The sequence below is a fragment of the Barbus barbus genome, assembly GCF_936440315.1.
Source record: "Barbus barbus genome assembly, chromosome: 15".
NCBI lineage: Eukaryota > Metazoa > Chordata > Actinopteri > Cypriniformes > Cyprinidae > Barbus > Barbus barbus.
In genome coordinates, this window is record NC_136743.1 from 7097307 (window position 1) to 7123052 (window position 25746).

At 35.7% G+C, this 25746-nt stretch overlaps 1 protein-coding gene across 1 annotated transcript; it reads left to right on the top strand.

Moving 5' to 3' along the window:
- Window positions 1–2863: 2863 nt before the first annotated feature.
- Window positions 2864–24153, top strand: LOC306881673 (DNA ligase 1-like). Its single transcript, XM_079435871.1, has 27 exons — window positions 2864–3763; window positions 3940–3990; window positions 4205–4376; window positions 4468–4648; window positions 4834–4962; window positions 5054–5356; window positions 5552–5657; window positions 5791–5886; window positions 6435–6491; window positions 6613–6671; window positions 6912–7025; window positions 7105–7271; window positions 7735–7811; window positions 8058–8149; window positions 8357–8456; window positions 11438–11523; window positions 11611–11726; window positions 11849–11944; window positions 15926–16036; window positions 18517–18588; window positions 18707–18851; window positions 19105–19187; window positions 20795–20947; window positions 21621–21674; window positions 21788–21931; window positions 22067–22159; window positions 22821–24153. Exons 1-27 carry the CDS (start codon window positions 3747–3749, stop codon window positions 22893–22895), a joined length of 2949 nt encoding a protein of 982 aa, XP_079291997.1. The 5' UTR covers window positions 2864–3746; the 3' UTR covers window positions 22896–24153.
- Window positions 24154–25746: the final 1593 nt, after the last annotated feature.

Sequence of the window (25746 nt, forward strand, 5' to 3'; positions counted from 1 at the left end):
CTGAATTAAATTATATTTTAAAGTGTATTAATTGTGTATTATATATGTGTGTATATATATATATATATATATATATATATATAACCTCAGACACAGAGAAGAGGGAAAACTCCTCACATGACCTCTACAGAACATCTGAACATAATGAAACAAATGCACATTGATGGATCTTCCTCCGTCTGTTCTTGTGGAAAATATCAATATTAATTGTGTCTATAAGGCATTCCCCCTGGAACAGAGCTAATGCGGGTTTGGCGGGTGTTCATTTCATACTTTGTGACCGCTTATATAAGCTTATATAACTTATACAGCTTGTATAAGTTATACATTGTTTAAACTGGTAATGTCATAGTGGTATGTAGCCTATCTATACCTGTGGAACCGTAGACAGTAGGGCTGTAGTCAAGTCCACCTTTGTCGAGTCCAAGACCAGGACTATCGAGTCCGAGTCAAGTCCAAGTCCAAGAGGTTCGAGTCCAAGTCAAGTCCAAGTCCAAATGAGACAGTCAAAACTGAGAAAGAAAATAAAAGCATCTTCTTCAAAACCACATACTTAGCTATTGATCATTTATGTGACACGAGAGACAGCATATTTTCTATTCTAAGATAATCATTTTGCATTATTATTTGTAATGATCTAAAAGCATGTGCAGCAACACTGTAGGATCAAATTAGGCTATTTTATTTACTTTAGGTTTAGCAGTTTCACTAAAGTCACATAAGCTGAAGTGCAACTTCACATTTTCAGCATTTTTATTACAGTGTAACAATCACATTCTGGGCTGCCAATTGAAAATATTACAAAGAACAAGCAACATAAGTCTAAAAAATAAATCTACATGTTCCCATTCTTGAACTTGTTACTTGTTCTAAAGCAGGGTGTCCAAACTCAGTCCTGGAGGGCCAGTGTCCTGCAGAGTTTAGCTCCAATTTACCTCAACACACCTGCCTAAAAGTTTCTAGCATGCTTAGATTAGCTGTTTCAGGTGTGTTTGATAAGGGTTGGAGCTGAATTCTGCAAGACACCAGCCCTCCAGGACCAAGTTTTGAGACCCCTGTCCTAAAGAAACCATAGTACAATGTAACCCTCCCAAGCAAGGCTGTGTAGCAAACACCTTCAGCTCTGTGTGTCTGTGTGTGGCCGCACATGCATTTGTTTGCTGTTTACCTTAGGCCATATAATATAGGTGCAATATATATCCCCCGGGGATGGGGATATAGACAGTATTACAGGTGTTAAGCTGAGGCCATTTTTAATAGTAGAAATAAAAATAATTTAGTTCAGTTAGAGAACAGACCATTAAAAATGGAAAAATTTAAGAAATTTAAAATTGGAAGTTTTTTATTTATTTGTTTCTAGGCTGGACGATATGGCAAAATAATAATAATAATAATAATAATAAAAATTTAAAATTGATTTTCATAGAATATTTGACCAATTCTCGATTTTGTACAATTTTAACTAGTCAACTTGAAAATATAACTATATGATTCAAGCTATTTTTTTTTATTACACCTCTAGTAAAAAAAAAAATCTATTCTAAGTGGACCACACACGAAGTTGTCATCATGATGTAGATGTTAAACAAATCACTAAATATCTTTGCAGAAAACATGCATGAACTACAACTACATCTTGTACAAACTTAACTACAACATCTTACTTTTCTTATGCATATTATATGTTCAGAAATAATACTTAGAAAAATACAAGAAAAATGCTTAAAACATTCTCAAGTAATTCAAATTCAAAATGAGGGTATAACACTATTATTAACTATAAAGGCTCTGTAAAACAATGAACAGTAGTTTTCAGCCTGTCACCCTGATGCAAACATGGAATATCAGACATACAGCAGTAGTTCTTCACGGGTTTTGTATTTGATTACGCTACGCATCTTTTCCATTGTTTTCTTCTGTGTAAACATGGACGTGTTTGACTGTTGCGCTCGCGTCTCTTGCAGTGTCTCGTGCATGAAACGGCTTTCTAAAAACGCGGCGCTCTAGTTATTAAAAGATGTTTAACTCCAATCTTCTTGCATGTTTTCCTATTCCACTGCCCGCCCGCATCGCATCGTTGTCAACACAAAAGCACATTCTGTGTGAATGGCATGGAGAGCATCACAAGAGAGCGGTTAATCATGTGCACTGATATGCGGTTAGATGGTTTTTCTCTCTTTACTGTTATTGTCAAAGTGTCTAATTCTAGCGTTTGGTAATATTTCTATTCAAAATCGCGATTCCTCGATTTATAAAAAATTAATTTGTTGCAAAACATTAAATTCGATAAAATTAATCCATAAAATCTGGAAAATCGCCCAGCCATAGCCCCAGTATTTGCTTATTTTTACTTTATTTAAATTTTGTGTAATTTATTTATTTTATTTTACATCAAGGTGTTTGATCCTCCAGGCTTTATTAATTTTGGTCTTATTCGTTCTGTTTCTTATTCATTTGGTTCCACAGCGGGTTTTTTTTTTTTTTTTTTTTTTAAACATTTGTAAGTTTGTTATTTTATATTAGGCTTATAGCATATGGTGTTTTCGTTTTGTTAATAAAAGTCCCATGTTTATTGCAGAAAATTTGTCGTTGTAAGTTATAGATAAGCGGAATTGCGCTATTGATAGTGAAATGCACACGGGCATTTATAAGCTATATAAAAGCGAAGGTAAGTCAGATGGAAGAGAGGGAAAACTCCACAAACTTTGTAAAACCAAACTGTATTATGCAACTCGCCGACATTGTGTCTGCTGCGGCCAAAATAAAAATTAATCATGACTCTGTGCAGCGCGCACACTTGGAGCCAGGCATATGACGCAGCCGTGCATTTACCAGGCGACCAATGGCAATGCCCGTTCTAGATGGATTGTAAATTAAACCAATTAGCCTACATTACCCATTTTCGAACAAGCGAGCCAGATTAATGGTTTTGTTTTGAAAGAGAAAAAAAGCATATATAGCTGGACTCGGTCGAGACCAACGAGAACATTTGGCGAGTCCAATGACCAAGTCCGAGACAAGTCCGAGTCCAAATACCAACGAGTCCAAGACAAGTCCGAGACGACAGAAAAACGCCTCGAGACCGGACTCGAGTACTACAGCCCTAGACAGCGGTGAATAAAGCGGTGAATTGGTAAAAAAAAAGAAAGAATATCAAAATATTATGTTGAAATTGTGATATCACTCTAAAAAATCTCTGTGTACAGTATTTCATTCAGCTTTTAGATGCTATTGAATTTGAAAAATATAAACATGCATGTTGATTAGAATTGTCTTTAACAAATATTGTTTTTAAAAATATTCAAACAAATGAAAAAAATGCACACACACATTGTTGATTAAGGGTTACTTCTTAGCTTCTTGTGAGAAAACAAAAGAAGGAAAAGGCTGAGTAACAATGACCTAAAGGAACCTAAATCCTATAGCCTATATTATTTTAGTGGCAGTATGAGCATATGAATACACCGAATCTGAGTTAAATAAATAACTAGAGTAATTTTTCCTCAGGATACACAGTTGCATCCAATATCTCCAATCCAACAGGCGGCACTAAACATGCTTTTGTCTCAAATAAACCCCGCTGTTTCTGTCGTCTGCGGGAACTACGTCACTTTGGCGCCGAATCATATAGAGTTAAGCGCGCGGAGGAAAACATCGATGCTTCAGAAATTTTAATAACACCCAAAATATATATTAAAAATATATACTCCGGATTTATTCAGTATCAGCAGTGTAAGACCCCAACGATGCAGCGAAGCATAGCGTGAGTGTGTCCTGCTCCTCTGTTTTTATCCGTGATGTTGACCACAGAAGTTATACCAACTTATACTGTGCCAATAAGGATTTATGTCTTTAAATTTCTTTTTATCAGAAATTAATTATCATTTTGAGGGAGTTAATTTGTCTTTATAACGTGATCTCGTTGTTTCCTGCCCACAGGTCATTCTTCCAGCCAATGAAGAGTGATGGACAGGTCAAAGCAAAGACTGAGTAAGTGATATTTAGCTCATATTTATTTGTTGAATTAAGATATTTTTTTCTAATTGAACACAGTGTTGTAGAAACCTCACAACTCATTTTGTGTTGATTCTGTATGAATTCTCTACAGTGACAGCTGTGGAGTTGAAGGAATATTAAAACAAATGAGCAATATTATAATTAGATTAGTGTTATATGAAAATGTTTTTCTCTTCCTTCTGCTCAGACCTGTAAAAAGTCCCCTCAAAATTCAGAATGGTGTGCAGGAAAGCGATTCGCCAGTAAAAAGGGTTCATAAACGCAGTCGAGCAATCATAGACAGCGATGATGAAGATCAGCCGATAGTAAAAGAGCAGGTGCCAAAACAGAGTGAAGTTGAACCAGTAAAGTCAGAGAAGGTAAGATTTATTGAGTTATCATGAGTTCAACCATGACAGCTTGTCAGTATTGTTGTTAACAATTCTATGTCTTACTATGTTAAATGCACAGAAATCTGATGTTACAAAGGCTGCTTCCACTCCGGCTTCTCCAAAAACCCCCATAACCCCGACGACTCCGGTCACATCGAGTACATCTGTTGCGGTGGTAACCCCTGCTTCCTCAGGTACTCCGGGAACTCCAGCAACTCCGACATCAACATCGCCGTCAGGCATTCCCAAACGCAAGACTGGTCAGTATCAGTCTCTTCTTCTCACGTTCCTACTTATGCTACTGATCATTTATTATTTTTAAAATCATTATTACTCCAAAAAATGCATGTAGTAGATTGTGTACCACAGGATTTTCAGGAAAGTGTATGTATTAAATCTAATACAGTAGGCTGTATGGGATTAAAATCCCTCTCCCATTCTCTAGCCCGCAAGCAGTTCCCCAAGAGGAAGCTGGAAAGCAGAAGTGATGGAGAGGGGGCAAAAGAGGAGGAGGAGGTCAACGAAGGGCAGGAGAGTAAAAGAGCACGAGTTGAGGTCTCACCTGGACAGACAGGTGAGATGAGTTGATCTCTGCGCACAGGTGTCACCTCTCCATTATCTTAGTGTGTTTCTCAATGTTTCTTCTCTTTCTCTCTTCAACTCAGACAACGAGATGATGGAGGTGGAAGAGAAGAGCGCAGATGGGAAGACTGCAGTGGAGGAACAGAAAGAGAGGGATGAAGCAAAAACAACCGTAGTTGAGGACAATGCTAACAATGAGAAGAAAGAAAAGGATAAAAATAAGGTAAAACAGGAGAAAAAGATAAATGGAGAAAATGGGAAGAAAGAAAAAAAAGATGACAAGAAAGAGAAGGAAGATAGCATTCCTGAACGAGCGGTTAGAAAAGAAAAAAACACAGAAGAGGAAGGGGGATCAGCCAAAAAGAAACCCATCAGCAGCTTTTTTGGTAAACTTTTTGTCCTTTTCTTTCTCTTTATCTTCTGTCTTTTTAATTAAAGGGATGGTTCACTCCAAAATTAACATTGTCATTATTTACTTACCCCCATGACGTACCCCCAAACCTGCATGATTACTGAAACAGTTTTCGTTTTTAGTTTAACTTTTTTTTAACACTAATTATATAACTTACAATCTCTTGTAGCTCCCAGAAAGGCAGCTGTCAAACTGGAAAAAGAGGAGCGAAATGAGGGAGAAAAAAAGAAGGATGGAGAGATCTCTGATGCTGCTGATCAGAAAGAGAAGAAAAGGTTTAAAGTTAAAAAAAAAATTCAAATGTTAATCTGACTTGGAATATTTTACTTAAAAAATACAAGTGTTTGTTTTGAAAGGGCACCAGTTTTTTCTGTGACTCCATTTGAATGAGCTTTATTGTTTTGACAGTGAAAAGGGGGTGGATTCTGCAGTCCAGAGCCAGTATGATCCCTCCAGATCACATTACCATCCCGTTGACCAGGCCTGCTGGAGCAAGGGCCAAAAGTAATGCCTGCATTTTATTAGTTATAAAAAAAAAAAAAAACAGAGCTACAGTTGCATTTTTGCTAGCTCTGTTTTTTTTTTTTTTTTTTAGATTTTTTGTAGATTAGCTTTGTGGATATTATAAAGTAGTGTGGGCATGCTGTCATTGTTTTCTGATTGTATTTAGGTTTGAAATTAATTATTAGTTGTTCATTAGTGTAGATTATATTTATGAAAAAAAATATTTAAGAATCAACTTTTGCTAGCCATTTTCTTCAATAATGCAAAAGTTAATGGAAAAAGCCTATTGGATCTTCTGTTAAGGGAACCAGGGTGATGCTAACTTATGAATTGACCTGCAAAAATGTGTCATCTCTGCAGCATTTAATATCATTGTTATAAGAAAGTGAAAAGGAAACGATTAATCCACTAAAGTTATAGTCTTTTTTCCCCAAGGCATTAACAAAAAGCTTAATACAATTGCAGAATACATTTTTCTTTCTAAAGCAATAAAGTTTGATTGATCTGTGGAAGATCATCGTTGTATGTTTTCTTTATCTCTTTCTCAGAGTGCCATATTTGGCTGTTGCTCGCACCTTTGAGAAGATTGAAGAGGATTCGGGCAGGTATGACGTAGATTAGAATTATTCTGTATGTACTGTGTATGTGTTTTCTCTAACACCTATTAGCATTTAAAAATAAGTGTGTTGAGCAGTTACATTTCAATCTTTTTTTCTTTTTTTTCAGGCTGAAGAACATTGAAACACTTTCCAACTTTCTGCGATCTGTAATTCTGCTTTCTCCTGGTGAGTGTGTTTAATTCATTGAGTTTAAATAGGTTATTAATAATTTATGCCTGATAGGGATTGTTTTTCTTTCTTTTTGTCCAAGTAATGAATAGGTGAACAGGTTAATGACTCTGTTAGGGAGGCAGATTGAGGAAAAGACTTTAACTTGCTCTTGTGCAAAACACAAAAATGTAGCATACATTCAAAATATGTAAGCTTCACTGTTTCCATCTGTTCAATACTCTGTTGTTTGTGTAGATGACCTATTATGCTGTGTGTACCTGTGTCTGAATCAGCTCGGCCCTGCATATCAGGGTCTGGAGCTGGGCGTTGGGGAGACCGTCCTGATGAAAGCTGTCGCTCAAGCAACTGGTAAATATATTAGTGTTTTCCCTAATGTAATTCACCATTCTCCTTGCCTGACCCCTGTACTGTTAACTTCTGTTACCAGGGCGACAGCTGGACAAAATCAAGGCGGAGGCTCAGGAGAAAGGTGACCTGGGATTGGTTGCTGAAAGTTCTCGCAGCAACCAGAGAATGATGTTTGCCCCGGCCAGTCTGACAGCAGGGGGCGTTTTCAACAAATTGAAAGAGATTGCTAACATGAGTGGAAACTCTGTGAGTACAAATGCAGTTATGACATCAATATTGTGTGTGTATTATTCCAATTTAACACAAATGTTTTTTATATTAATATATTTTAAAATATAATTTCAATCTGTGATGGCAAAGCTGATTTTTCAGTATCATTACTCCAGTCTTCAGTGTCACATGATCCCTCAGAAATCATTCTAATATGCTGATTTGCTGCTCAAGAAATGTTTCTTATTAATAATTTCAAAACTATTTTGCTGCTTCATATTTTTGGAAATCATGATCTTTATTTTTCAGGAGTCTTTTAATAGAAAGTTCAAAAGAACAGCATTTATTAAATAAAATCTTTTGTGACATCATAAATGTTTTAACTGTCACCTTTGATCAATTAAAAAAAACATTTGAACGAGTTTTTGTCCATGTAATGTGTATGTTCTCAATGAAAATCCACTTCCTCTCTCTCTTGCTCTTTCTCTCTCTGTGTTAGGCAATGAATAAGAAGATTGACATTATTAAAGGCTTGTTTGTGGCGTGTCGGTTTTCTGAGTCTCGATACATTGTGCGGTGCGTCATTTTACCTTTCACTTACGACTTTTTAAATTTCTCATCTGACCAACCATGCAGAAATGTTGAGTTCATTCTGAAAAATACTGAATAATGAATGTAATTTATGGATGGCAGTTGATTTTTGCTAAATCTAAATGATGTGCTGCTGGCCTTGATTATACTGCTATATGGTGACAGATTAATATGAATATTAATGCAGAAGTGAAATATGTTAGTTTGATTGGTTGCTTATGTGATTGGCAGGTCACTGGCTGGTAAGCTACGTATCGGATTGGCTGAGCAGAGTATTCTCACGGCTCTCAGTCAGGCTGTGTGTCTGTCGCCCCCGGGCCAAGGTGAGAAATGATCCTAATGAAACTGGCATTAACACGCATCATAATCAGAGCATTGATAGAACCTCCAGGCATTCGGCATTTGCAATTAGATTACTCTGTGCCGTTATGAATAAAAAATGAATAAAGTTTAAACATGTAAATATTAATTAGGTGTCTATTTAGTTTAGCAGTGCTGAAATGTTGCTAATATGTTTTTCTTGTGTTCAGAGTTCCCACCGGCTGTGCTTGATGCAGGGAAAGGAATGAGTGCAGAAAACAGGAGAGTGTGGCTGGAGGAGAAAGCACTGATCCTAAAACAGACATACTGGTGAGTGTGTGTGTATTAGAGGCTGATATTTTTTTGAGAATCCCGTGGGATGGGAAACAAAATCACTACGAATCACGTGATTGGGACGGGACAGGAAAAAATGTCAGCGGGAGTGGGCAGGAACGGGAATAGTAATAACACTATGATACCCAACTTTATACACACGTATACCTTTTGTATAAATAAATTATAAACTGTATATGTAAATTTTGAACTCAATTCTAGTTGCCCTGTCTCTTTATGCTCTCCTCCTGTTTGCTTTGGTGTGGCCGGTTAAGTGAATGATACAGTCCGTGACAGACAGATCGCGGCTGGTCTATGTGGTAATATAGTACATCGGTTAGGACATCCAAATGCTCACCTATCATCAGGGTTCCTACGGGGTTTGGAAAAGTATGGGAAAAAAGAAAGCAGAGTATGGAAAAAGATTTGTGTTTCCAGACTTTTCCCCCATTTATTTATTTTTTTAATAATAGAAAATTAGCAATTTAATAAATAAATTTATCGTACAAAAAGTGAGGTTTCATGGCAGCTGTTTAGGGATTCTTTTGTGATCGCCAATTATGACTGAATGAATTCAAGGTGCACATTTTCATTATGCAAATGCAGGTTATAAGCATTTTGGGTTTTTTCACACTATATTCTTAGCACCGTATAACATAACCTCAAGGACCTTTGCAAAAATAACCTTTCAAGGATCTTTGCCCGTCTTTTTATAGAGCCTTGAACTTGGCAAATTTTATGCCATCAGCCCATTTCGTGTCATGATTTCTGCGCCGCCACAGAGGATGTGTTAAATTGGACATTAGGCCTTGATATTACAGGTACTACCATAAGAAAAGCTAAATTTTGAGCAGGTAGATCTCTGTTAATTCATGTGCATCCATGCTATCATTTTATTCATAGTAAGATAGCAGTGATGCACAAAGGAAATAGGTTATATAAAAGTAGATATTGTAATGCGTAAGCATGCAAAACATTCCCATGCACATGTGAATAATTTCTTGAGGGCACAAAAAGTTTCTTGTGTGCATGTAAAAGTGTGTACGTTTTATTTCTTTATTTCTTTTTTTATTTTAGTGACTGTATGTTGTCACGTCGAGAAAATCAAGGACAATAAAAATATTTACAGATGACTGTATTATATACCAAATATAAGGCTGACAATAATGCTCCATGAACCATTTATGTTAAATGTGGTCTGAAAATCTACCGAGAGGTTTGGAAATTTGAAATGAAAAATGTGTAGGAACCCTGTATCATTCATCGACCTCAAACAGGACAGGCGCCGGTGCGCTCACTTGCTCTTTAAATACTCTGTAATTTTTGGTCATACAGATAAAAGTAGCCATCTTTCGAATCTGTAAAGACTCTACGTTTATTTGTGTGCACTCAGAATAACAATGAAACATTGTGCTTCTGTAAATTAATTAAAGCAAACAGGATGCGCTTTCTGCCGTCTAGGTCTCTGAACTTGAGAAACTTCGAAACTCTGTATGAAAAATATATCTATAGAGAGTGAAATGTCTACTTTCAAATGAAAAAAAATTCAAACAGAAAACGTGTGTGTTAACATGGATGATTTACATGAAATTTAATGTGTGTGCAATGCAGACTGTGCATTGTTTAAGCTGGCTTTCAGTTCAATATAATAACAAACTACATTTTGGATTTTTATTCAACTAAGGTGGGTACGCTGTGATCTGTACTGTATTTTTACTGTAACTGACAGATTCTGGCCCCCCCAAAAAAAACACAACACGGGAGTGGGAGGGAATGGAATTCATTCTTCTGGGATTGGAAAGGGATGGGATTTTCCCCCAGTTTTTTTGTGGGATTGGGACGGGACCGGATTTTTTTTTTTTTGTGGGAGTGGGACGGGAGAGCAGCACTGCGCAGACGATCAGTGTATGTCATCAAAGTACCACGAGAGCGATTCGAAAGCATGCAGAGGCATGTGCAGAGACGTCTGTTCTCTGTAGCTCTCATGGTGCTTCGATATCATAAAACGATCGTTCTGCGTGTGAAGTGCCGCTGCATTAGATGACGTCATATACATTTAAAGCCGGCACGAGAAAGCAAAACCATGACGAAGGCAGAGGATCAAACCTCTTCCAGAATTATTTCTGTACCTTCACGTTTTGAATACCAATTGCCGGGAAAACATGACTGAAACGGTATGCACAGTAACATAGCACTTTATTTCATTTCAGAAACTATTTTTTTGGTGAGTTTTGGTACTTTAAAGTTTCATGGTTCAAGGTACTTTAAATATACACTGTGTATGTGTTTGCTCCTGAAATAAAAGTTTAGAAAGATGTGATGCATTGTTTTTGTTAATATTACTTATATACAGTCTCTTTTAAGGGTATAATCAACTATTTTCCATCGTCTAGTCTTTGATAAGCAAACAAAAATCACAATAAATTGTAATATCAAATCGCAATAGTGACTGCTAAGATGTGTGTTTTTTTTAATTGTGACAGTCTGTATATTAAGTGTATCATTCAACTTTTTCCTTTGGTCTAGAGTTAAAAACAGAAATCGCCACGCATAGCAATATCGCAATACTTGTAGAATTTGATATGTGCAAATGTAATTCTTCCTTGTCCATTTAAAGATATTCATATTGCGATTAATGTATATACAAGTCCAATCAAAAGGCAGGAAAAAAAAAAATCTAGATTTTTTTTTTTTTTTATTCTACCCTATTGGCTAACATACACAGACTGAGCGCAACCTGATTGTCAAACACAAACTGGTGCTGTGAGGGATAATTATCCATATATAACAAACAATATTTCAATTACAACTGCAGGTGTCCACTGCATAACAAGTGCCTGTTTAATGAGTATTAGCATAATTTGTACCCTACAGGAAGTCTGATTTTAGCAAATTGGACAGGTGTTGCAGTTACTACATATCACCTCAATGCATACAAATAATGTTTTCATTGCTGTTACTCATATTGTTGCTCTTAGTGAGATGCCAAATTATGATGCAATCATTCCAGTATTGATGAAGGATGGCATAGATGAACTACCCAATCACTGTAAGCTCACCCCAGGTACTGACCAATCACAACTTGCTTAGTTCTCCCACCAACAAATAGACAATTTAGTTTAGAACAAGATTAAACTGCATTGTTTTACAGGTGTGCCTCTGCGGCCCATGTTGGCTCACCCGACTAAAGGGGTTGGTGAGGTAATGAAACGTTTCGATGAAGCATCTTTCACCTGCGAGTATAAATATGATGGAGAGAGAGCCCAGGTGGGTGTTGTTTTATTCTTATTCCACAAGGTGGAGCCTCAGCCATAAAAGTGACTTTCTGTTTCCATAGCAATATCATTGTTTTTAAAATATTAATTGCTTTTTTGTTTTGCATTTAACAGATCCATATTCTTGAGAATGGAGAGGTGCGCATTTTTAGCCGAAACCAAGAAGACAACACAAGCAAATACCCTGATATTATTTCACGAATCCCACAGGTAACACACATGCACCCAGAAAGATAGAAATAAATAGAAGTCAGATGGACACAAAAGCACATCTATGTTTAAACACAGGTGCACACTGTCCAATTTCTTTCCACAATTTGGCTCTCTAATTTCAGGGATAATAAAAGATTCCATCATATGCCTAAATTGGCAGTTTGGGATTGCCTAAGCCTCAGTGTGACATGCTCACTGATGCCCAATTAATTGCTTTTGCTAAGAAATCTTAGCCTTAGAGCTTCTAGCAGAGTGGTTATGTTTGTCATGTCTTATGTAAAACATTTTGGGGTTGAGGCTTAATGTATAAAAAAACTTTAAAATATTTCAGAAATTAAAATGAAGTATAAATACTGTATGACATGGAAAAACTTAAATCAAAATGATAAATGTTGCTTTGACAACTAACTGAAATAAGTTTGTGTTAAAATTGCTAAAACTGAAATAAAAAATGAAAGGAATGTAGAAATAAAAAAATAATAAAAACTTGTTTCAAATCATAATTTACAGATATTTGATGTTGCACTGTCTGCCTTGGCTTTCACCCAGGATCTCCCTAATATTGTACATTCTGACAGCTGTTGTACAGTACTCCCGCAGTGTGCACCTGACTACAGTTTTACGTTGTATTAAGGCTGGAATACACTACATGACTTTTAAAATATAAACGACTGAGGATCACACACTACCAGATATTAAAGTCGTTCCGAATATAATAAACATACGCCTCGTTGCTAAAAGATGCTTGACAAATGAAAATAATGTGCTCTAAAATCACATGATTTTCTGTGAAATCTGTCAACATCTGCTGCTCAATGTCTGCAGACTGACTTTGACTTTTGGCAACCAACGTCAGCCCATCCAGGCTGTAAATCTGGACGAAAGTCATGTGATGTATTCCAGCCTTTAGTAAGAAAAAACACTGCCAGTCAGAACATATGATGTTGAATATGCAGCAATTTTGGGAATCTGTTCAAATGAGATTTCACCGTGGGTGGAGGTTCCCAACATGAGACGACTAAAATAGAAAACCAAGTGCCTGATGAAATGTTTGCAGAAACTCAGACTAACTTGGTTGAGATCACACCTGGTTTGGATACGCTGTTAGATTCTTTCTCACAGACTCTCTCTTTCTCTTTATGTTTTTGCGAGTCTCTCTGTATCTGTCTCTTTCTCTCTCTTTTTCAAAGGCCATATTTGTCCTCTGTCATCCTGCTCTGTTCTCCTCTCAAGAAAGCAATAATGGATTCCAGCCCTAAAGCAAAGAAAGCATTTGATGAATGACACAAGCTCACACGCAGATAAATCAATGAAAACGCTGTTGTTTTGCTTATCATTGTCCATATCCAATCTCTGAAGCGTAATATCTCTCTCTGCCTTCCCTTTCTCAGTTGTCTGATATTCAATGCAAAATCTCATTATTGTACAAGTCTCAAATTATTGTACAAGAACCTTTTTTGGAAAAAAATAAAAATAATAATATATATATTACATTGAGGCAATTGAAGTGAATGGAGCTGATACACAAACATTAAAATATTTTATTAATACTTTAATAGTTTCAATAGTACAGACAAAAACAGGATGTGTATTAACATGATTTTAATGTGAAAGATCTAGGAAGCTTTTGTTTGGAAATCCAATTGTACAACTGGAGTTATGAAGTTCCATAAACACTAAAATGATGGTTAAAATTATGTAAACCAATTTATATCTCAAATAACACACTTTTTAACAGAAGAGTTAATTTAGGTGCTTTTATAGAGTTATAAGCTTTCCATTTCCATTTTCCAATTAAAATTATGCCAAAAATGGGGCCCAAGCACTGAAGTTGTCTCTCAACATAGTCTTCATTTTTTTGCTTTTTTTTTTCATAATTAAGATGAAAGATGAGGGTTTTTTTGTGGTTTTGTTTTGTGGTAATCAATGTAATGGTCTATAATTGAGTTTAACTTGTATTGAATAACTAATATAGGACGTTATAAGAATGATTATTGAAACGTTAGTTATCAGTAGTTATTGTTCTTGGTATGAATGGACCTTTAGTCACTGTCACTATGGTTATATATAGTAGTCGTGAGAATAGAAAAGAGACTTGATTCTAGGGCTGTCGCGATTAGTCGATTCGTTGCGACTAGTCGATTATTAAAAATCGTCCACTTCGTTTTGCTCTCGTCGACTAATCGGCAAAATACCGGAAGTGGCGCATTTCACGGACGAGAATCCATAAAACACATTATTAGACTATTTTCCAAGTCTGCATGATATATTAAACCCATTTAAAAATCATAATTAAGCATAATTGCGAATTCACAAACGCTATGATTTAATTAAATAATTATATGCGATTTATACGCAATTCTAACACAGTATATGGTCTTTAATTATTTCCATGCGTGTAGTTAAGCACGTGCGTCTCACAGCGGCTCTGTTCACAGTAGCTCCACAGAAACTATCATTTACATGTGTGGAGCGTTTCAAACTCCGTCTCTGCATGTTGTTGTGAGTTTGGGTTTATTATAACCTTCATCTGGGAACGCAAAATTAAACGGTAATGTGTAAAAACAATCATTAGGCCCCCTGCGCCCCCTGCAGGCCTTTGGTGTAATGCGTAATCTACATTAGCTCTATTGTTTATAATACATTATGTATTTTAACAGTTTTGTTCAATAAAACCATATGATTTCTTGCTTTTGATTAATTATTATTAATAATAATAATTAATAATTTTACACTAATATTAACACTAATTATTATTGCATCATTGCTATTATATATGTACTTTAAGTCATTTTAAAAGCTATTGTTCACTTAAATCCATTTTTATTACCATTAAAAAAAAAAGGAAAAAAAAAAAAAAAAAATATATATATATATATATATATATATATATATATATATATATATATATATATTATATTATATTATATTATATTATATTATATAATTATAGGTTTTATTTCCAAATTATAGGCTTTATTTCCAAATTCAGTTTTGTTAAATTTTATTAATTAAAAAGCCTGTCTAATTAATTGAGTTTTACAGTTTTATCTTTACCAAATTCTGTTTTCCATTATTTCTGGATTCCATTTTAATTGTTCCATTTAAATTTTAATAATAAAAAGCATATCCAATTAATTTATTTTATATACAAAAAAAAAAGTTTTTTTTTTTCAGAAATACTGCACATTTACATTTTTCACCTAAATAAATTCCGGTAAATAATATTTCTAGTAAATACTCCTTTAAAAAGTGTTTTTTATTATAATTGTATTATTAGTAGACTAGAACACGTGGATATGTTGGCATTCTCACACTATAATACTGAACTTTGATTTCAGTGATTTGGACTATGAGACGAACACTTGCTTCTTGCACTCTGTAGCACTTCACTTTTGCTTTAAAGGATTTAATAGAAATTTAGATTTCATTTGGTTTAATAAAATATTTTTAAGTAAAATTGTAGATTTTTTTCAGGAAATTAGTCGTTTAAATTAATTGATTAATTGAAAAATTATTCGTTAGATTAATCAAAATAAAAATAATCGTTAGTGGCAGCCCTACTTGATTCAGTTATTCATATAGACTGAATTCAAGCTGTTCCTGTAAGCTGTTGTATGAACGGGCACATCTGTTATTAAATTCCGTTGTCAATCCCAAACACTGACTGTGTGAATGCATTTAATTATGTGAGAGAATTATAAACACTTACAAAACCGCCCCATATCTTCTGCTGCAGCTCTTACAAACTCAATATGCACTTGTTACATCTAAGGAATTGTAAATGTCACACAGCCTCGGGGTTCGATGGGTTATGTGTTGGTGAAGTGGTAGTGTTTAAAGCTCAGGTAACCTTATAAACAAGTAATTGGCTGTGGGGGGCATATCTGCGGGGTGAGGCATTACTCGGCGTCGATGATCCAGTTTATTCAGGAGTTAATGGTAGATTTAATAAATGTCCTTACCTCTCTCACGCAGGTGAAGAAAGATAACGTACGGTCCTGTGTTTTGGATTCAGAGGCGGTGGCCTGGGACAGAGAAAAGAAACAGATCCAGCCATTTCAGGTCCTCACCACAAGGAAGCGAAAGGTAAGAGGTACTAATAGAGAGAAATTTGAACAGAGAAACAGCTGAATATATATATATATATATTAGAACAGAGATATTCCAGTACCATTTGGGAAGAGGACATGTCCTCCAGTGTGACATGCTGCATCTTAAACCATTTTAAATATAAAAATCTAATCTTGATGTTTATTAAAAGCCTTTTAAAGGGCATCTATTATTCCTTTTTTGTCAAGATGTAATATAAGTCGCAGGTGTACCCAGAATCTGTCTGTGAAGTTGCAGCTCAAAATACCCCACGGGTGGCCGAGAGAGCTTAAGCTTTGTACTTAATACTTAATACTTTGAGCAAGTTCAGAAAACACATGCAAATAGAAAAAGCACCAGCAAAGTCTATTCCGCTGAAATTAGGGATGCACCGATACCAGTTTTCAGTACTCGCCCGATACCGATACTTTTATTTTTGGTACTTGCCGATACCGAGTACCGATACTGATATTTTCATTGCATTTGTACATTTTTTAAATATTGGGTACAGAAACCAAAAGAGTATGTATAATGTTAATTGGTTAACTTCATTTATCAAATAAATGCATTCAAACCAAAATTTATTCAAACACCTTTAAAATTTCTCACATTATCACGGTTTATTTGCTATAGTTTAGAAAATGGTAATAAAATATGACAAGAACTCAGAGTAAAACTGTGTCTGAACAAATTCAGCTTGATAGTGTCAGATAACTTTGATAGAAAGGTACATAATGGATTACAATCAACCAAAAATTATTCAGACAGCTGTTAGAATGACAATATTTACACAACTATCAATACTCTGTCGGGCCACCCTTAGCCTTAATGACAGCCTGTAGTCTCCTGGGCATGCTGTAAACCAGGTTCATGCAAACCTGAACTTCAGTTTTGTTTTCCCAGACTCGGTCTGAATAATTTTTTGTCCCAAATTTGTATCAGTTTTACTGGTACTCACTGTATGAAGAATTTTTGGTTATAATATGTCACAGTTTACTTTATTTTGATTTGACTGTATAACATCTTCTATTTATTTTCACACTTAATTATGCCCATTAAAATGTATTTTACAAGTTTTTGTTACTTTCACTGTTCATTTTTTTGCTCTATGGTACATCATCTTTAATTTAATAGCATTAGAGCTGCTCCATTGCAGCGGCTCAGTACTGTAATTATGCGTTTTGCTGTAATAATGCAGGAAACCACTCGCTATAAATCTCCTAACTGTTATATTTTCAGAAATAAAAGTTACTTTTTGTCATCTGAAACGTGTTGCAATTTATATTCCAAAGCCACTCATATAATGCTTAATCACTCATGAAGCAACCAAAACACGCAACGTGCGCACGTATTTGTACTGCTGTAGAATGAGACGGACAAGTACAGAACATAGCGCATAGACTGTTAGTTTCACTTTCGCCAGAATGTCGTGTATGCTTAAGGTTGAAAATAAATGATGGTTTAAAGTGAATACACCTATAAATTGTCTTATATTTACGATTTAGTTTTAAGCCAAATGATGCGTGTGCCAAGTGAGCGAACATCAATAAAGATCACAAAACAGAAGTGCGCGCACGCTCTCTCCCTCCCTCCCTCCCTCCCTACCGTTAAATAACTTGTGTATTGTTTTACTTAATTGTTTTTGACATATCCGACGAACTACAAACTATCCAGTGATGTCTGTAAGAAAGGGATATTCACTCGACGAGCTCGCGCATCTGCGCCGCCGCACGCTCAATCCACTCAGCGTGCTTTGCTTAGCCCATCAGCTCGCGCACATCAGCTATACAGGCGAATACTGAATGTTTAACATTAATTTCATTGCATGCATATACTTCGTAGACATCCTTAATCTCTAATAACTCCATTCTGCTGTCTGTTGTTCTGTTGTCTGTATTTCTTTGTCTGAATATGGCACTTATCACATGCTGTGTGGTATCGGGGCATTTTAACGAGTACGAGTACAGGAGCTCAGTATCGGGCCCGATACCGGTACCAGTATCGGTGCATCCCTAGCTGAAATTTTGAAGCCTTTTTTATTTTAAATGTACACAGTTCTCTTTCATGTCTTATTCAACTGTCAAATACACACAAGTTTGTTAAAAACACACAAGTTGTAAAAAAAACTGTCATTTATGTCTGAAGGCCATGGCATTAGAACTGATACACTGTTATTGCTTGTGAAAACAAAATAGTGGTGCTGTGGGTGGAAACATGCAGATTAAGGGGCGGTAATATTATAATAAGGTCCCCTTCCTACATCACTAGGAGAGCAAAATCTGAAATCTGAGCAAAATCTTTCTTACCAAAGGAAAAAAAAAGGCTTACCAAAACAAAGTTACTGGGCTGGGCTTTTTCACATTTTCTGGGTTGGTTGATGTGCCGGGGACACGATTATAGTGCTTAAATATGGAAAAAGTCTCATTTTCATGATATGCCACTTTAAAAGTTTACACGAGTTTGTGTGTGTGTTTCAGGATGTGGATGCATCTGAGATCAAGGTTCAGGTGTGTGTGTACGCCTTTGATCTGCTTTACCTCAACGGAGAGGTAAGACCATGATAACAGCTCATAGCCAATCACATTTTAATAATTTTGCATGTCTCAGAAATCTCCCTTTTTACATGCTACGTGCTGTTTTAGTGAATTATGTATCTGTCTGTCACAGTCTCTGGTGCGAGAGCCTCTAAGCAAACGCAGGGCTCTGTTACGGGAGAGTTTTGAGGAGAAAGAAGGAGAGTTTGTTTTTGCACGATCTCTGGACTCTGACAACACAGAGAGCATTGCTGAGTTCCTGGAGCAGTCTGTACGAGGTGTGTGAATGACAGATTGTGTTTGTACATTTTATATAATAAACAATTACTGTATTGTATTGGTTTGCCATTAAAAAATGTGGGTCCAAAACCAGTTGGCAATTGACTGACATTTAGAGTCGAATTCCTCACTGTGAGGTGTTACTTGATAATCAGTATTAGTAATATTTAGAATTTGATAATCTAAGGAGTTACACACATATATATATACACACACATATATATATATATATACGTTTGTAATGTTTTGCAGATTCTTGTGAGGGCCTAATGGTGAAGACATTGGAAAAACATGCAACTTATGAGATTGCCAAACGCTCCCACAACTGGCTCAAGGTATCGCACACCACATTGTGATTGTTCATAATGAAAATACTTTTAATTTTTAATAAATATTAATGTTTTAAACATCGGAAAGCTGTGTAGTTAATAAAAGAATTTCTGAAAAAATGTTATGAAGTTAGACTGCAGGAACAAAAGGTGCTATAGTCTCAGACAGACAAACGGATCCTTTGTGTTGAAAAAAATAAAACCCAGACAAGTATTCAAAGTCAGAAGGAAGGTGTAAGTCATTAAAGTGTAATTTCCACCCCATTAAGCTTTTCTCTTGCTCTGTGTCTGTATCCTGACATTAAGGCTCAGTGTTATGATGGAATATATACTCTGACCATAGAAATGAGACAAACGGTAGTGATTCTGCTTTACCTTATATAATGTGATATATCCATGGTGTGTTTTAAAGACAACAAAATGCAGAAATCGTTAGTGTACTCTGCAAACTGTTGTTGAGGGTTGTTTTTTAGGTTCTAGATTGTTTGGTAGATTGTAACAGAAGTTTTAGTCTGGTTTTAACGGTAGTTTGTTTATGGTTGCCAAACAACTTGACTTGTCAATACTGAGTTCAACTAATTGCTGGTTACTACAAGTGAGTCTCATCCAGTCGAATTCAGAATGTATTACTGTTATTAGTGTCTTGTTTTCTGTCTCAGTTGTATCTAATGTGAAGCAGCTGTCTTGCACCGATGCCAAACTTATTCATTAGTTTTGAATAATTGTTTGGTATGCATCCATCAAATTTCAAATGAAAGAAAAAATATTCAAATGAGATGAAGTACACTTAATTTGGCAAGTGTTTCGTTCATCGGAATACCAAAAACGTGTTACATCATGGTAATGTGAAATAAAACTTCAATTTTTAGCAGAATATTGTGTATTCTCAAACTCGTACTGTACTCATACTGTTAGGTTAACCAAAAATGCAGTAAAACATATTTGTGAATTTTCAGCAGTCATTACTCCTTTTATTTTTTGAAAAGAACAATGTTTATTCAACAGAAATATTGTAACAATGTAAAAGGTTTAACTGTCACTTTTGATCATTTTAATTCATCCTTGCTGAACTATGGACCTCCCTCTCTCAAACCCCCAGATGTCACATGAATTTATTTTACCATGATTCTGTGTTTGCTGCTTAAATCTCCAAATTCATGGTCTCAAAAGGGGGGTTTCACACAGCCCTTATGTTTCAAACTAGTTTGACTTACTTTCTTCAGTGTAACACTACATGTTCAGCTGAATGACAGCCTCAGCCACTATTCACTTCCATTGTATTAAAACAGTGCAGTAAAAGTGAATGGTGACTGAGGCTGTCATTGTGCCAAACATTTATTTTTGAGTTCATTGGAAGAATGAAAGTCGTACAGGTTTGAAATTACAAAGGGAGAGTGATGACAATTTGGTGTTGTTTAGCCTCATGGGTACAGTTATCTTGTTTCAATGGTTTTTATATATATATATATATATATATTATATTAGTTTTTGTACTCCACAACATGACAAAGATATAGTTTAAAATGTTTTCTTGCAGTGTAGTTTAGCAATTTATTCTTATTTGTACTACTGTCAGAACTGTAATTTGCTTGTCTGCTGTATTGTTTCTGCAGCTTAAGAAGGACTATCTGGAGGGTGTTGGAGACACAGTGGATCTGTGCGTGATTGGTGCTTATCTGGGGAGGGGGAAGAGAGCAGGCAGCTATGGAGGATTTCTATTGGCCTGCTACGATGAGGAGAACGAGGAGTTCCAGTCTGTCTGCAAGGTGTGTGTGCAATAGTCTGAGAGAGCCCAGGGAAAACTAGGACTGTAAATCCATTAAAGATTTTAATCCAGTAAACTAAAGATAAGTAATTGCATCATATGCAGATTTGATAAATTTAATTACGCACATATATCAACATTTGCAGCAGATTTTGTAACGAGTTCTTTTGTAATGTCTAATTCATAGATAGATTGATAGATAGATGGTTAGATATTCAATATTACAATTACAAGAACTGTTTTCTATTTTAATATATTTTAAATGTAATTTATTCCTTAGTAAAGATGCTGAAATATTCAGGATCAATCAAAGTATCTTCAGTGTCACATGATCCTTCAGAAATCATTATAATATATTGATTTGGTTATCAAGAAACAGTTCTTATTAACAATGTTGAAAACAGCTGAGCTGCTTAATATTTTAGTGGAAACCATACTTTTTTTTTGTAGGATATTTGATTAATAGAAAGTTCAAAACAACATCATTTATTTGAATTAGAAATATTTTGGTAACATTTATGAATGCTTACTGTCACTTTTTACCATTTTAATGTGTCCTTGCTATATGAAAGTATTAATTTATTTCAAAAACTGACCCAAAATATTTGAACATTAGAGTATATATTAATGTTTGTCATGTTCTTGTCATGTAATTATTTGTTTATTTTTGGCAGATTGGAACAGGCTTCAAAGATGAAGATCTGGAGCAACATTACAATTTCTTAAAGGTAAAGCAAGATTCGCACTTTCTTGGTTTCCATGTTTGTGTTCCTGTATTCATATACAGGAACATATAGTTCAGTGCACATAAAGTTCAATGTCTTTGTGCAATCCACCTCAGGAGCACATCTTAACAAAACCACGTCCATATTACCGTGTGGACCAATCAGCAGAGCCGGATGTGTGGCTGGAGGCGGTGCAAGTGTGGGAGGTGAAATGCGCTGACCTTTCACTGTCTCCGGTCTACAAGGCAGCGATGGGATTGGTCAGTACACCACGCACATGTGAATCATAAAGCTGAATCAGTGTTTTTGATGACTGATGTTTTTGTTGTATAGATCATGGTAACTTTGTGCTTAACTTTGGCTCTTCATGGTGCCATTCTCTCCTTGGCCATCAGGTGGACCCAGAGAAAGGCATTTCACTTCGTTTCCCACGGTACCTCAGGATTAGAGATGACAAAAAGCCAGAGGATGCCACCACAGGATCACAGGTAACATGAAATGCAGAAAAACAAGGAGCAAGACACACAAGTTGAATCGTTTCTGCATTTAGTTAATATATAGTGCGAATGCGAATACATTAGGTCCAAAAGGTTTGAAAAAGTAAAAGCAAGTTTTGACATTGAAATGAGTAAGAAATACTTAATAAAAGATATAATATATAATCAATATTTCATTAATTCATTCCTTTATGAATAAAAAAAAATAGTAGAAAAAGCACAAGTGTAGGAGTCAACAGTAATTACCCCACATGGGACGTTCCTTTCAAAAGCAAATGTCATAAGTGCATAATGTATGGAAAATGCAGGATATGGCACCATGTGTGTGATGTAGTTCCATGGCATATGAGAAAGGAAGAGTGAGATTTTAAAGTAGTTTTTCCTTCTGAAAGTCAAACTTGATGACATTGGCGTAGTTCGGAGCTTTGTGACATGGTGATTTAGTGGAGCAAGTGGAGTGGATCCGCTAAAGGAAATCCATCTTTTTACGCTCCACACTGTCTGTCTTTCTTTTCCCCCTCATTTTCACAGTTCATTTATTTTGGTTTTCTTTTATTCCTGTCTCCCGATGGAAACGCACAGGCACACAAACGCACCCTCTCAAAATGAACTATTCTGATCTCCTCCATCAGTCTTTCTCTCTCTCTTTCAGATTGCAGATCTTTACAAGAAACAGCAGCAGATTCAAAATCAGGGTGAAAAACAAGATCTGGAGGACTACTATTGATCGCTGCGCTCTGATTGGCTCCTGATGTCAGCTTGTCTTATTCCTATTGGGCAATGGAGTGTTTTTCAATGTATTGTTGCATATTAATGTGCTGAATTTTAATGCTGTGATACTGTGCGACTTAATGAAAAATGGAAATGAACATGTAAATAGTCTTTCAATGATACGGAGCTAAAATAAACTTGCTTTTCACAAACTGACTGCCTTTGGTGTTTTTCACCATAGTTTTTGTGAATGTTTTTGTCTTTTGTTATGTCTGTTTTGTGTACTTTGCATGTGATCCCTCGAGTTCATGGTTGAATTTCACACGTTTATCAGCTTTTGAATGCCCATTAATATGCCGTTTTAAGTGTGTATCCATGCACAGACGATCATGTGAGTACATATTCATGTTGAAGTGTCTATCTTTAGCATAGTGGGTTTCCAATGAATTGGGCAATGGATCCATTGTCAGTGACCAAAGATGGAAAATTCAATTATCCAGCTCTTTCTTTCCATCACTCGCTTTTGTACTCTCCATCGCTTCCTTCAAAGAATTCCCTTTCTCTTCTCCACTATTTGCTCACCCTCTCTGAAATGAGCCTGGCAGGTTTTGACGCTGCTACTGTCAGAGTTAAGACTGTAAAGAGAATTTTAAAGTGTTGCTGTGACAGTCTAGTAATAGCAAGCATTCGTGGGAGAGGCTTCACCCATCTGTGGAAGTCTTTGAGAAAGGAATTACAATGAATTAATACAAGTTTAATTAATGTGAAATTAATACAGTATTAATAATTCAACCGTTAGCGCTCATTAAAATAGCCCATGAGCTGAATGTACTTGCTAGGTTTGGATTGCAGATAAGAGCATTGATTTTAAGAGCCTTGAAGCATTCGGCTAAATGACTCTGCTGTTCATTAGTAAGGGGTTGTGGTATAATCACATGTTTTTATTAACTGGAATCTAAGCTCTAAACCAATCTAGTCATCTTAATATATTCACAGACTGTGCTCAGAATGGCATTATGTTTACTGAGAGTAACTGTTGTTTTAGTGTTATTTACTATGTATATTGTTTATTAATAGTATTGAATTGTTTTTAACTTTAATCTTTAGTCACTTTGTTGTGTTTTTTTGAAATTATGAAGGTTTTTTCCTGTTCTACTTAATTATTTTTCCCCCCTATCTAACACTTCCTATAATTCAAATGTGCTTGACTCCATTTCTAATGTTAAAACGTTGATTATTTGCTTGGACTCCCAAAAATAAAGACGTTTTTACACAAAAATCTAATAATTTTTTAATGTGTAGCTACTTTAACGTTCTAATTTTAAGAATTTAACGCTGAGCACTGTGCTAATCTGAGAATAACGATGATTCATGTTTTGTGTGATTTTTTTTATTTTTACTAAATAAAAATAAGCCGTTTTTTAACTTGTTTGAGCTGTTTCGACTATACAAATTCTATTTTTGTATGGACACAAATTGTTTATCTTTTGTTTTGCAGAAGAAACCATTTTGGGATGACATGAGGGCTAGTAAGTGATGGTTTCACAGTTTTCGTTTTTTGGCAAGGTATCCCTTTAAATTTGAATCTTGCTCACATTTCTACATTATGCACTATTGTATGACTTCCGAAAGAAATATAGCCTAGTATACGAGTCGCATGGACCACATTTATGATGGTTTCATGTGTCCGTTTTGAAGCTTGAAAGCTTCGGTACCTGTTCGCTGTAATTGTATGGACGAAAGCAACGAAGAGTCGTCTTCATTTTTCCTTTTATGATCCAAAAAAGAGACATATAAGTGTTTGGAAAGATTTGAGGGTGAGTAAATGATGACCATTTTCATTCTTGTCTGAACTATCTCTTCTGGGCTTGTATTCCTTGAGTATGGACCAGAATAAGTGAGTGCAAAAGCGCTCAAAGGTTTCTCTGCCAGACTGTTTCCTCAGGGTAAATAAACCGCTCTCCCCCCAGAGGACCGCGTGTGTGTCATGCTAACTTATCAGCAAACAGTCTCAAACACTCCCTGAGAGTGTTTTAGGTCACGCAATCATTGGAATGAGTCAAACGAGGCCCGTTCTCCGTCCTCCATTGACAGGGGCAGAGAGAAAGTAAAACACCACACTGGCCCCAAATTTCTCTCTCTCTCCAAGTTCCTCACTCCTACTCCAGCACACGGTTCCTCAACACAATAACTCATCTTTGAGTCCAAACAATGCTTTAGTTCTCCATTTTATGCCCCTCCTCTGCATCCCTTCATTTCTCTCTCCCTGCATCCCTTGTTTTGGTGCTCCCTGTGACATCCCTGCCATGTGAGAACCAGAGCCGAGGGTAGAATGGAGGGAGGAAGAAAAGACAGATCGCTTCTTTGTCCCGACGTGACCTAGCTGAATGTCAGCTCTGTTGCCATTAGGTGTGTGTGTGTGGATGGTGACATATATAGGCCTAATGTCATCAGATATAATGTACACTGCATGGCTAAAAAAGTATTCATACAGTTAAACCACTTAAAGCTATAAGAATGCACATTATATAATTTTATTGCATTATATAACAAATTATATAATTTATCAAAACTAGTAGCATTTAGAGTGATCATACTTTAAGTGAAATATTTCACAAAAAGAGGTTTATTAATTTAAAATAAAGCATTGTTCAAAATCAAAACAATAGTGCTACATTGTGACTTTCTTGTTGTCAGTTTTAGTGTCATTGAGATACTATAGATTTTATTAAAATTTTCATTTTTTTCTTAAGTTTTCATTTTCGTTTTAATAATTTGTTATTATATTCAGATCTCTGTATGTTCTTTGTGCTCTGGTAGGTTAGTCTTAGTTTCCCAAAATGCTCAGCATTTGCTTTGAGACTCTT